The following is a 14,358-nucleotide window of genomic DNA, read 5'->3' on the forward strand; positions in this document are numbered from 1 at the left end:
GGGTCGGGATCTACTGCAGGCTCATGTGGATGCTAGCTGGGCGCCGGGTCGGGATCTACTGCAGGCTCATGTGGATGGTGGCTGGGCACCGGGTCGGGATCTACTGCAGGCTCTCGCATGTGGAATCAGACCCGCCTGTGTGCTGCTGGACTTAGGGTCGCCGAGGTTCGTAAACGACTACAACAACAACACTTTACAAAACAATTTCATTGGCCAGATGAGGAGACTGAATCAACAGAAGGGGGCGCTCCGCTCATCTACTGAATGAAGGGGAAGGGGGGGAAATACCTCTGGAATACCTCTGCTGCCCTGCTGTGAACAGACGCTCTGGAGAGCTGCGGGGAATCTGAACTCCCACTACCAGGTGTCCCCACAGGTCACAGCTTATCGTCAAGGGACTCTCAACAAGTAGGGCCTGCCCAAAGCGGGGAGCTCCTTTAGAGGGGTTCGATGGGGTCGGCTGTATTCACACAGGTGAGCGCGATTTGTGTCATACCGACTTCTTACACGGATAATGAACATTTGGCTAATGCACATAAAAATAGAATACAGGTTGGGCGATGGAGAAGCAGGCCAGCACCGCTCTCTCATGGAAGGAGGCGAAACGGAAATCTGTACTTGTTGCCCATAGCAAGTTATACTGCTGAGGTAAAATGAAAGCTGCGCTGTGATTGGTTACTGCGGGCAACACACTTTCGAAAGCTAAGTAAATCGTTGTTGTCCACAGCAACCAATCACAGCGCAGCTTTCATTTTACCTCAGCAGTACATGAAGTATAAGCTGCGCTGTGATTGGTTGCTAGGGGCACCACAGACAGGTTTCCATAAGGGTGTGGTGTTGGGATACTTCTCTGTGGCCCCCCCTGTATATACAGAGATGTTTACATACAGGACCTCGTATCTCACCTTTCTTCCTCCGCTTTTATCTGGAAAGCGTCTTCCAGCCAATCCAACAGTTTGTGTGTGAACTCACTGACATCTTGCTGTAAGAGAGAGGAAGGAACAGATGAAAGAGCCTGACAATATGGCGGCCGTCCACATGAGACCACCGCTGTGGCTGCCGGTTGTCTCCATGCAGGAAACCTCCACTCCGTGTACATGGCGCCTCCACATGGCTTGTACTGTACATTGCTGCACACCTGGTGCAGGAATCCCCCGTGCGTGCGCATATATACTCAGGCCGGCTTCACACAGGCAGATTTGCGTCTACAATACGCAGTGAATGGAACACCTTGACTTCAGGGGGTTCGTTCACATAAGTATTTTTCCTGCACCTTTCGGTCGTGCAAAAGAATAAAAAACACCCAGCAGGCGTTATCTTCCTGCGCAAAAAGTTCCCATAGAAGTCAATGGCGATTTGCGAATGTCCGCGCAACATGATGGGAGGGGCGTGAAAGACTGCGGAATCGCGCTCGAAAAGGAACACATCTGAACTCATTAGACTAATTAGCCGTTTTAATAACTGGGGGCATCGCTGCTTTTTTTTTGGGGGGGGGGGGGGGGGAAGTACGCAAACGCGCAGCCTAGAGCGTACGAGAACTACAGTAAAATACACCAATGTGCGTGCAAAACGGCAACACTTGTTCTACAAAACCGCGGCACTCGTGTACGTGGAAATACACGTACGCTCGTGTGAAGCCTGCATAAGGGTATGTACGAAAGGGTATTGTTTAGGGAGAGCACCGAATCAGGCGCCTCTAAGGCCATGCATGCTCCTCTGGGAAATTTATACAAATAGAAAGATGGAACAATGCCTCTACAGAGCCACCTAATGGAAGGCAGCATTACTGCAAGTCAATGTCAGACTTTAAAGGGGTTTTCCAGGGAAATAGGTCATCAACAGATGATGAGCTGCGATCCGTTGCTCAGTACCCTGACCAATTAGCGCCGCACATACACAAAGGTCGGAGCAGAAGCCTTTGCACCGACCTCTGCGTAGTGGCCTGCACTTGTAACTGCAGGCACGGCTCCTATTGAAATCAATAGGAGCCATGTCTGCAATCACAAGCGCCAGCCCCTAACACGGTCAGGTCGGACACACTTCCAAACTTCGTACGTTAAATGGATGGTTCAGAAGTCAGTGTGGACGGCCTCAATTTGCATGTGGATCCGTGGCTCAAACAAATGAAAATCCACATTAGAGATCTCCAGCGATCATGTGGATTTCCGATGCAGATTCTTACTGAAATCCACATTGGAAAAATTGGACACAGAATTAGCCTGTGTGAACTTACCAAAGGGCGTATTCACACAATGCAGTCAATGTGTGCTTAAAGGGAACCCGTCATGCCCTATAAGCATCATAAACTAAGTAACGGCCCATGGGACAGTTCCTGAGGAGTCCGAGGTGCACTTTATACACTCACCAGAATCCCCCTTATCACTGGAAGTTGTCGCTTCGCCTGTGAGCAGGACTCTTCCTCAGCCAGTATACCTGCACACATACTGTTCTCTATGGGATTGCACACACGCCGGCTGAAGAAGAGTCAGGGTGGTCTCACATCTGTGTTCGATCCTTCGGAGGTTCTGTCGCAGATCTGGCTCGAAATACTGCTGCAGTGTCTAAAAGTCGCGCAGCTGAGCGGAAAGCAAACTCCATGACAGTCAATGGGGTCTGTTTGGTCCCACCCTGAGATGGAGCCGTTTGGCTACGGGGATTATCCTTTACTGCTTAATGGATGGAGCAAAAAAGTGGAACCCCGGGAGCAGGCGTGAGACCCCCCCCCCCCCCCTCCCCGCATGCCTACAGTGCGACAACTTCCAGCATGGAGACAGGAAGCCAACCCTCAGACTCCTCGGGACGTGTCCTGCAAGCACTAGAACTTAGTTTATGGTACATCTAGGATGTGACAAGTACTTCCGACACCGGCTAGGACGTCACAGGAACATGCTGTCAATCAGCAGCTCATCCAGAGTTGCTGCAGCTGGTAGCCGCCTGCAGTCCGTGATGGAACGTCATAGCTGGAGCCAAGCGAAGAGTAGAGTAATGTGGGGGACCGACACAGTCGGAAGCTGCGGGAGATCAGGTGAGGCGAGGAGGACTTTTATATGCGGCAGAGCAGATTTCAATGAAGTTATTTTTCTCCCCAGACCGCCCCTTTAATACAAGGATGTTCCGCAGGGCCCGCCACCCTTCGTCAATGTGTCATAATTCAGGACTGGTGTGCTCACCTGCTGGGAATCGTTGGACTTGAAGGCGTCCTTCAGAATCTCCACCGCCCTGGAAGGATCCACATATTTCCGTTTAGAACTGACCAGTAGTGAGAAGAGATACCGCAGCTCGCGCATGAATGGCAGGTTCCGGTGCTCCTAGGAGAGAACAAATCACTCAGACTCCAATGTCAAACGACTAATCGAAGCAGACGAGCAACAGAGCCACGGTGCGTCGCAACTGAACAGATGTAGCAGAGCCGAATGTGTGTTTAGTGATTTAGCGGATTGTACACGTCAGCTAATAGAAAAAAAAAAAAAAAAACGTTTCGGCGCAGGACAACCCCTTTAAGTGTTTTGCTGGAGCCTTCCTCCAAGGGGTCGGTTCTCCACAATAAATGGTCCTTTTGCTCTGATATTGTAATCACGGACTTATATAAGAGTTACAATCACAGAGAAAGTTTCATCCATCCGACAACTTCTAGGGGAGGGATTGGTGCTGACAATGAGTGAAGACATATACACATACACTCCTTATAGGGGGGATTGGTTTGGACAAGCAGTATTTACTAAGGCGCTCCTCAGCTTTGATGACAGTTCCTCTTTTATATGCAAATTATTCTGACATTTTCATACTTTGTACTTAAAACGCCTCCTGCAAAAAACAGACAACCAAACTGCTGGATTGTACAGGAAGCCCCCACGGCGCGCGCACACCCACCTTCTGGTTCCGTGGAACATCCTGGGCGCTGGCGGGGGGGCTGTAGTTTAATACTAGTCTGCGGAATTCTTGCAAATTGAAGAGAGACTGAAAGAGAAAGAAACAGGAGAAGTAAATCCCAGACAATGCGGCTCTGACGGCTCCATCCTACAATACGTGCAGCAATCACTGGTGCGAATGCAGCGATAACCACATGCGGCGCCCGATAAACCACGGAATGATTCCCTCCTGTACACGAAACTGATCCCCACAAACAAAAGCTCATCGCTCTCATTGGCATCTCGGTACGGGCGTCTCAAGAGTGTGGAAACGGCCATGGAGGATGGAAACGGCTTGGCAGACGGTGAGTCAATATTACATACAACATGACGGCCATTTGGAATGCCGCCATCTTGGATTCAACTCAAAGGTTGGTGCGCGATACATCAGACTGGCAGAGAATATTAACCTAACTTTATTAGTTCCCTTCATTACTGGTAATGTGAATGATGCCGTTCTCGAGCAGAACGAGTTGCGATCGTCATCATGTCAGGTGAATGAAGTAGACATGTCATCGCCGCAGATTTGAATCAACGCCACCCAACCAGACCTCCCGTTACCCACAGTGCAGGGCCAAATTCAGAGAAATGGGTTCAGTCACTGATCAACCAAAATTTGGACAACCAAAAACAGTTGGCGCAATGCACTATGGGTAATGGAAGGTCTGGTTGGGCGGTGTTGATTGAAATCTGCGGTGATGACACATGTACTTCGTTCGCTTCACATAACGACGATCTCGACTCATTCCCGCGACTGACGAGCCATCTACTATCCTCTCTGGAGGACCCAACGTCCAAGGACTTCACAATCCATGCAATGATGTCCGTGGCGTCTAGTAGCACGTTCGACTCCTTTGGCCTTCATAACTGAAGCAGTTCATTGTGACATAGCGTCAACTTGGTGATTAAATCGTTCTGGCCCCTGCGGACAGGAAGCTTCTTGTTGCCACAGATTAGATGGCGGTGCTGGCATGTTCTGATCAGCTGACAGGAAGGGGTCAGCGATTCATGCTGCTTATGCCAAATTCTGACCTGCCATCAGCACGGTGCAACAGAAATCTGGATCCATCTGACCAGATGTTTTTCCGCTGCTCAGTGATACCATTTTTGCGCTCTTTTGCCCCCCCTGGAGTCTCGCCTGTTTGTTTTAACAAGGGCGCTGGAACTGGTCGTCTGATGTTATAGCCAATCCTTGCTAAAAAATGGCGAGCTGTGAATTTTAACACATGAGTTGGAGCACCAGTGTTGTACCTGGCTGCAATCTACTTGTCTGAGCAGCGCCTGTACATCAGAATGATTCCTGACATCCCCCTCTGACCCCTTTCAGCGACAAGTTGTTTCTATCCACTGGATCTCCTTTCACTGGATGTTTTTCCTCCATCACACCATTCTCTGTATACTCTCCACACTGTTACATGAGAAAACCCCCGCGGTTGGCAGCGGCTCCGGCTAGTCTAGCACGGATGACCCGGCCTCGTTGGAAGTCGCTTCGATCGCCGGATTTTCCCATCTAATGTGGATTCACACAGACTGATCCACAGAAAACTTGTCACGTGATTTTATGCCGCACTCCGGGGTCACGGGGAGAATTCCCATACGGGGAAGCGCCAATCATGAAAGTACGGACTCTCTAATAAAAGGGCCAGTCCATGTACAACGAAGAGTTTTCTACATTTGCATAAACTTTGATTTTTCAATAGCTCACCGTATTCAAGATCTCCGCTGGTTATCAGTGAATAGAAATCATCTTCAGGCTGAACACACCCCCTAATACCTCCCAGCGCAAAGGAGATTTTGGATCTTGCCTACGCAACCCATCATGCAAAAAATGGTATATAGTCACCTAAACCATACAATCAGGCCTATATTACAGGAGAGCATGTCACGACAAAGGAATGGGTCCACATCATGTCACGACATGTCACATGCACACAGTATTACTTTCTGATCACTAATAGACCCGTCTGTCATCAGCTGCTTTTTAACAGTTGTCAAAATAAGAGGCCGTTGGTCTCAACCGCTAATGGGCTCGGTCATCTCTCCTCGCTGGAGGTACCGGTTGGCAGTGCCCGCTCTGTGAACATGTGCCTCCACCGTTCGAGCCAATGCTTTTAATAAACTAATTTACAACTTGTTTTCCCCGCCAGATATGAAATAAAAAGAACAAGCTGGCCGCCGTCCACCGGCTTCTAGGAAGCTACAAATGGCCTACGCTAAAAGAAGACATGATGCTTCAGGGTTACCTAATCAGCTTCACGAAAGGTTAGAGAGGAGCTAGTGATCCACCAACCTGTATCGGATGGGTAGTCATATTAAAGGGGTCTTCTGGGACTAGGATATTGATGACCTGCCCTCAAAATAGGTCATCAATATGAGATTGGCGAGGGTCCGCCACCCTGAAGAGGCCGGCGCACTTGGGTGAGTGTCGCTTCTCTGGCCAGAGATGCCACGTTCATTCATCACTTGGCCTACAAGAAGCTCAATCCTATTTAAGCCAATGGTACTGAGCTGCTCTAGCGGGCACCGACGCTATGTGTGGTCTGCAATGAAGAGGTCACAGCGCTCCTCCGAATACCATGGCCTTTTTAAATAGCTGATCAGCAGGGATGTCAAGTGGCGGACCCCCACCAACCAAATATTGAGGATATAGGATAGGCCATCATGACGTTACGCATGGGTGGTCCCGACTCCCTGCACCCGGGTCAATCCGCCGTTTGAAGCGCACTATAGAGGCACAAGGATGGTTCAAGAGCCTGGGTTTAAAGGCCTTCTTGTAGGTGTAACGACTGATGACCCAACCTCCGTATAGGTCATCAACTGTTGATCAGCCGGGTCCACCGATTGGGATAGTCACAGATCAGCTGGTTGAAGAGACAGCAGTGTTGAGGTCTGTACCATTACATTCCTGGGTCAAATGGCAAGTCTAAAATGCAACTGACCTGTCATACCAGACACTAACATTATACAATGTATGGCGCTGTGCCTGGTATTGAATCAAGTGGCTATGGTGTTCACCCAAGTGAAGCTTGCAGTTTAGTTAGCTGAGCGTCGGGGATCACAAGCGGCAGACCCCCGCCGATCAACTATTAATGACCTATTGTGAGGATAGGTCATCAATTGTTTACTCCAGGAATACCACCTTAAGGCCGGCTGTCCACGGCCGATGCAGTATTCTGCGCCGAAGCTCCGCCAGTCAGCCTATCTAGTAGAAAGGCTGACTGCGGAGAATCGGGGCAATTCGTAGCACGCTGCTAATTGCCCGCTACAAGCGGAGAAATCGCAATGATTCAATTAAGAAAAAAAGTTATGGCTGCTGAAATGCAGAGGCAAGAACAAAAAAATGTAGTTGTCGATAAGTGGCCTGCAGGCCGGAGTATTAAGGGGTTAAACACGTCGGCTCCACTGGCACACAACACGGGTCAAATGATGTTTTTCCCGCCCGTATGCCGTGTTGCCATATAAACAGAGCGGTCACACGGCGCTGATCAGCAGATTAGCCGCCGCTCTCTGAAGCTCCCGCACAGTATTGTGGCTGCATTCATCTTCTCCGTTTGCACAATCGCTCACTCGTGATGCGCGGTTAACGCGGCGCGAATGATGGTGCGCACACAAAATAACCCACCCAAGTCAGACTAAACACCAGGGGCGTCTGAATCAGCGAGTGGAAGTAAACAAGCAGCTGACAGCTCCGTGACTCGCCATCTGTTACAATCTGTTACGGGACTCGTGGACACTTTCATTTCAGCGGAGCAGAGCCTTTTATTGTAAACAAACCGAAATAACATATTAGGATCAACAGACCGGAATGGAGGCGAGCAGCTGACCGGCGGGTGACGAGCCCGGGGCCTGGAGCCTCTTAGGGGATGTTTATCGCTCAAAATTTGCTCAAACGAATGAAAAAATTGTAAATTCAAAAAAAAAAAAGTTTTCCATTTGATCACTTCTCCTTATCACCAACTAAAAACCATGGCTGGATCCTCGCTGGGTGTAAACGCTCCCCGCTCAGCGCTTCATATAGAAGGCGAGAAGCCCGCGATCCAGCAGTGAAGTCCGTGTAAACGCTCTGCATGAGCGCCAACGACCTCAGCGGTGACATCAGCGGTGACATCAGCGCTCGTGTGGTCGTTTAGCCGACCGTTGTCCCAGCTAGATGGGACGTTTGACTCCAATTAGCGGCGACAACGATGGTGAAGATGAAGTAAATGTAGGAGGCCTGCAGGGAATGGCAGACAATAAGCGGCTGCTGACAGATCTAGTGTAGCAGGATCCATCAACCCCAGGCAGTGGCGGCACACCCCCCGGCCGCCGACGGTGGCGGCACACCCCCCGGCCGCCGACGGTGGCGGCACACCCCCCGGCCGCCGACGGTGGCGGCACACCCCCCGGCCGCCGACGGTGGCGGCACACCCCCCGGCCGCCGACGGTGGCGGCACACCCCCCAGCCGCCGACGGTGGCGCCACACCCCCAGCCGCCGACGGTGGCGCCACACCCCCAGCCGCCGACGGTGGCGCCACACTCCCAGCCGGTACTTACTGACCGTTCTGGTGTAATGATGGAATCTTAAGTAGTTAAGCTACTCTATACCTAAACTACTCATCGTTAGCAAAACCTCCACATCGTTAAGTGATTAAGACAATGGGCAGCTTCACTTCCATGCACTGCACTAAGGTGGCTTTACACAGTCCTCTAGGCGGCCATTCATCTATGAACAATTGTATGTTTACTGTGAATGGAGGCGGATGGACGGTGTAGTCGGCCGCCATTCAAGGAGCAATCATCGCTCCTGTGTAAGCGCACAGCAAAGCCATAAATGGGTGGGACGGCAGTCAGTCGGTCCGTGTGCAGCCACCATTATACTTAGGGCTCTTTTACACAGAACGATCATCCCAAAAAAACTAAAAATGATGGATTGTGAGAATATGAATAATTTTTAAATTAAAAAAAAAAAAAGTTTCCACTCCCGGTTGATGCTCACAAGGACATGTGACTGCTGCAGCCAATCACTGGCCCCAGCAGTGACATGTCGCACGTTATTGGCTGTCGCAGTCACATGTCCTGGTCAGTTGTAACCAGGAGTGACAGAGTGGTTGTAAAGCAATTTTCAAGGGGTTTTCCAGGCAGCTCCGGCTGTCAGAGTCAGGGTACAGCAAATTCTGAGCCGAAGCCGCAGCGCCAACCCGTGTAGTGGCCACTGCTTGCAATTGCAGGCTGGAGTTTCATTCAGAAAGAGCTGCGGCTGCAATTCAGAGTGCTGGCCACTACACAGGTCGCGGGAAAGCGGCTTTTGCTACGTCCCCGATGTATACCTGTCCTGACAGCGGGCGCCATCTGGAAAAGCCCTTTAACTTGTCGGAAAACCGCTTTAACATCTATTTCACCAAAAGAGTATTTTCTGTTGGAAAACTTCTACCCATATTAGTCAAAATTGGCAAGTTAAATAAATACTCTTAAAACTGCTCATCTGTAATCCGGGACGCGGACCGAAACAAGGAGGCATGAAGCTCAAGCACGCGGCTCATGACTGTAGCGACCGCGAACACGCCGTGCAGTTGGTAAACATGAAATGAGCGGCTCGGATACCCCCCAAGAGGCCGGGCATTGGGTTACAGTCTTGGCAGAGCGCCGATGAGATGAATATCTCCAAGGTCCCTTTATATGTCTCTAATGAGTCATCTTGTTATAGAACTCCATGCAAGACTCCTTCCCCCACAACTGTGACGGATGATAGGCTATGGGTACACAATGCCATCACCCCCATGACTTCTGGAAATGGGAGCCATTCACATAGCTGGGCCCAACCGTCACACCGAGATCACTAACTGTTGGAAAGAAATATTCAGATTGGCCTGAAAAAGGTCTCCATGATACCAACAATCACAAGTTGGATTCTTGGCTTATAAACACTGAGAAGTATTCCAGAAGACCCGAGGAAATAGTACAGCCAAAGACTGAATGGCCACTTAATCAGAGACCCCCATCTAGGAGCACGTTGGATCTCCATTGGTCTTCAGAACTTCAGCTGTTCCTCGGGGCGTCCATCCACCAGTATCAGAGGACCCAGGGTGCGCCAAGAAAACCCTCCCCATACCAGTAATTCACCTCCACCAGCTTGACAGGAAGGGTTCAGCGATTCATGCTGCTTGTACCAAATTCTGACCTCCCATCCGCACTGAGCAGCAAAAATCAGGATCCATCTGACCAGACAATGGTTTTCCGCTTCTCAGTGATCCAATTTTTGTGCTGTTTTGCCCCCTGGAGTCTCGTCTTTCTGTTTCTCTTAGACACAATGGCGCAGGAACTGATCATATGAAAATTTTCCATCCCTGCCCCCCTCGCCCAATTGCCTGTTACGCTCTGGAGGCCTCCTCTGTGTATTGCAGCCCCTTCCATGCAGTGAAGCCCCCTGTCTGATGCTTATCGGCCAGCATCTTGAGGCTGACATTTTTTACTTTCAATTTCATATCTCTCGCATGATGCATCAGCACAGCATTGGCTGAGGCGATACCATTTTCGTTTGCTGGGGGGACAGTTTAATTACCATTACCTTCTATGTTCACCTAAATAAAGCTACAGCCTATAAGTATACAGTCAGGAGGAGGAGTTGTGATCTCCTCTATTATACCCGTGTGACAGGAGCTGTGTGATCATCAGGTAGGAGTGTCCCTCTCTAAGCAGTTTCTGTGGTAGGGATCATGTAACAGCAGCACAGATATTGAAACCATAAACTAGTCCACAATCAGATCGGAGCCGGTCGGCACTGAGATCACATGGCCGTCTGAGCAAAAAAAGGCCAGGAGATTCAGATAGAAAGTAATAACCAACCAAGGTAACACTCGCTCACATATATACAGGGAGGTTTGGGGGGGGGGGGGGGGGGGGGGTTGGGCAAGCCATAAATACTGAAGTGGTCCTCACCTGGATGACCGCACTGAACCAGCAGGTGTTCCCCACATTCTTCAGTCCCACCGGACAGTTGTCCTGACGCTTCCTGTCGTAGGGATTGGGAGAGTCGCTCCAAACCTCCGTGTGCGTCCGCTTCAAGCTGGCCTTGTTCTCAGCGATGCTGGCTTCTAAGACCCTAGACAACCAAACTCTGCATTAGCTCATACGCGGGTGCGGCGTCCCCACTAAGATGCTCCTTGGAAGGTTTGCCTGATCCTTCAGTATTCCTTAAGATTAGTGGTGGCTGATAGACTATGGACTAGTTGATTGCAAGAAGAGACAAGATAGGAATACCCCTCTATGGCCTCCTGCAGACAGGCGGAAATTCCGCGGTGGAATTTACCGCCCATGCCCGCTGCCATAGGATTGCATTAGATAACGCAATCCTATGCAGACGGCCGAGATTCGTCTGCATGAAAACACGCGCGGAAAACAAATCGTGGCATGTCCTATTTACGTGGCTGCAAATCGTGGTATGTCCTATTTACGTGGCTGCAAATCGTGGTATGTCCTATTTACGTGGCTGCAAATCGTGGGTTTTTACTGCCGAAACACATCGCACATGCCACAATTTTCCAGAAAAAGCGAGTACGACGTAGGCCATACAAGTACGGCCTGGGTTACAAAGCTTATCATTGTAGCGCCGTGTCCCCAGTTTTGTTATAGGTGTGGCGCAGTACCCAATTACAGCCTCCAGATGCCACTGCTGGAATTGCTCTCTATACGAAGCGTTAGTCGACGACTACGTCCTTCCTTATACAGCAGCGGAAACAGCAACTCCTGCAGGCTACAAAGTGAAAAAGTTATTTCACAAGTTGACACGCTTAATATAATAGAGAATGGCGCTACAGTAAGACTCTTGATAAAAGCGCCTTCAAACCGCCCCTAATTGAATACACGACAGCGTCCGCCATCTTGCAGGCTGAACGAGGTTCCCACTAGTCAGTGTCCCGATTCAGACGTAATTCAGCGATCTGTAACGCGAGGCGAGTGAGGACGAGCGATCGCAGCAGCGCTGATCATCCGGGCTACCAACAGACCTGCTGATGGCTTGTTCCTCATCCGTGATGCCCGTCTCTCTGAACGTCCTGTTTGACTCCTCCAGGCTCAGTGCGATGGCTCTCTGCAGGTCATCCTTATCGTCCCCAGTCAGGTCAATCACATCTAAAAATGGAGGTGGCATTTAGACATCAGTCACTGTAGACAAGGGGCGCTATATACTATACAGACATTATGTATATGAAGGAGTAAAACTTGCCTCAAGGTTAGAGAACGCCATTACTCCACCCACACTATGTCTCCAGTCCAGCGCCGCTGACCCAGACCCCACTGAAGCAGTAAGTAATGTCATCACATCCATTGCTCACAAGACTTCGGCAACCAATGGCGGGCTTTAGTGGTCACATGCCGTACATGCCCACACAACCGCTGAGGCAGGGATTGGCTGCAGTGCGAGCAATGACTGATATCACTTCCTGTTTCAGCAATGCTGGACGGGTAGAGGAGTAATGATTATTTTTGTATGCCATTACCTACCCTGGCATATTTTTTTCTTAAAGGGATTGTCCAGTTGTAAAGTACTAATGACCTATACTTCGGACAGGCCATCAAGAGTAGATCAGCATGGGTCTATCCGCTGTGATCCCCACTAATCTGCTGTTCACCAGGCTCATCAGTTTGTGCACTGGGCTAATTTTCCGGTAGAAGACAGCTCTGTTCCCATTGCAGTGGCCAGATTTGGTATTACAGGCAAGATTCCCATTTAAGTGAATGGGTGTAATACCAAGCCTGGCCAATACAGTGGGAGCGATGCTGTTTAAGTTCTGCAGAAATCAGCTCAGTGTTCCCATTGAACAGCGGATCAGCGGTGGACCCCTTCTAACTTAGTACTGGTGGCCCATCCTAAGGATAGTCCATTAATAGTTTACAAATAGACATCGAATGTTCTTCCATTGCTCAACTGTCCAATGACGACGCTTCTTCGCCACTATTGACTGGTTGATGAACTGCGCTTCATGATGGACATCTTGTCTACAGTGCAATAATCCATACATCCCGTAGCGTGCAGTTCCCATCACAAACTATGGCTGACACCTTCAAGGGTCTGCATCTTATATAGCATGGTTTAGGGCATGTAACATACTAATAAGTGATAAGGGGATGGGGAGGGGGTCCAACTACTTTTGGTAGCACAGTGTATATGGCATATATATAGTTCACCACTATGCGGGATCAGCCCTTTAATTACGAGAGCCTGGGTGTGGGGCAGTAGTGTTAACAAGTGTGCCAGAACTATGATATACGTGGCCCAATAACAAGTAGCAGCCCGTTGTGGCAGAACTCGTTTCAGGGTTCCTAATTACAGCGGTGCGGTCTGACTTGCATAGCTAATTAAGAACAACAAGTAAAGGAGTTCACGTCGCAGCCTGTCAAATCTCTGGGTGTCAATGATACGGTCTATACTGCGCTCGTACATCAGCGGGATATCGGGCTGACACCGTCTCATACAGGGAAGGTTCCCACCCCGACGGCAGGAAGCATCCTGGATGGAGACGAATGAAGAGCCGGATCTAAAGAGCAATTAGAGACCTAAGTAGCGTGAAGAAGAGACTTCTTATAAACTGCTGCCACAGCCAAGACATAAGAGGAACTTAATAGCAGTTTTCCAGGCAGCACCCGGGATACAACAGGGTCTGAGGGAAAGCCATGGCTCCGACCCATGTGTAGTGGCCGGCACTTGTACTTGCAGGCGCAGCTCCTGTTAATTTCAATGAGACCCCAGCCTGCAGTTACAAACTGTAGCCACTACACAGGGGTCGGAGCAATGGCTACCCCTCAGACCCGGGTGCTGTCTGGAAAATCCCTTTAACCATCTCCCTTATAATCAAATAGTCACCAGTAATTATATGTCCTTTCAACCCCAATCTGTGGTCAAATCATAAAAAGTCTGTGTCTAAAGGGCCTTTTATGTGGCTCGAAGGGGCAACAACATCCCTTGGAACGTTCAATTGCCCGAGTATCGAGCGTGTGAAGGCACCGCTGATCACTGATTAACAGTAAGACCTCATTCGCCGGGTGACGGCAACTTCCTGCAGCACCAAAAATCATTTATTCTTCTTGGCTGCACATCCCCATGTGAACATGGCGGCTGACCGGAGTAGAGCGGTACGGGTACGGCCGCACATCGTAGATTTGGTGAGAATTTTCCGCTGCTGAAAATCCGCGCCAAAATCTGAACTATACCTGCAGATACGCATTAAAATCCGCCCCAATGGCACGATTTTGTCTCATTTTTGGTTGCAGAATTTGGCGTGGATTGTCCTTTGCGGATAATCCAAATCATTTCCCACTAAATGGAAGCATACCCCACCCGAGGTTTTACCCTAATTAACTTTTATCACCTTGGAATAGGTGATAAAAGTCTGTCCAGTGGGAGTCGGAGTGCCGAGACTCCCACCCATCCCAAGAACCAGTGTCCCCTTCCTCTCATCACTGCGGGATGCTACT

General features: G+C 49.8%; 1 protein-coding gene across 5 annotated transcripts in view; it reads right to left on the minus strand.

The window, feature by feature from the left end:
• The window catches only part of USP25 (ubiquitin specific peptidase 25), an 87,501-nt gene that overhangs the window by 55,053 nt on the left and 18,090 nt on the right, over window positions 1–14,358 (minus strand). For all 5 annotated transcript variants that reach the window (XM_066599114.1, XM_066599111.1, XM_066599113.1 and 2 more), the window contains exons 4-8: window positions 11,892–12,015; window positions 10,825–10,987; window positions 3,871–3,957; window positions 3,171–3,308; window positions 906–982 (exon numbers count right to left, since the gene is read on the minus strand). In XM_066599114.1, the coding sequence (XP_066455211.1) occupies window positions 906–982; window positions 3,171–3,308; window positions 3,871–3,957; window positions 10,825–10,987; window positions 11,892–12,015 (589 nt within the window). The remainder of the gene's footprint in view (window positions 1–905; window positions 983–3,170; window positions 3,309–3,870; window positions 3,958–10,824; window positions 10,988–11,891; window positions 12,016–14,358) is intronic.

This window comes from Eleutherodactylus coqui, chromosome 4, assembly GCF_035609145.1.
Source record: "Eleutherodactylus coqui strain aEleCoq1 chromosome 4, aEleCoq1.hap1, whole genome shotgun sequence".
NCBI classification, from domain to species: Eukaryota; Metazoa; Chordata; class Amphibia; order Anura; family Eleutherodactylidae; genus Eleutherodactylus; species Eleutherodactylus coqui.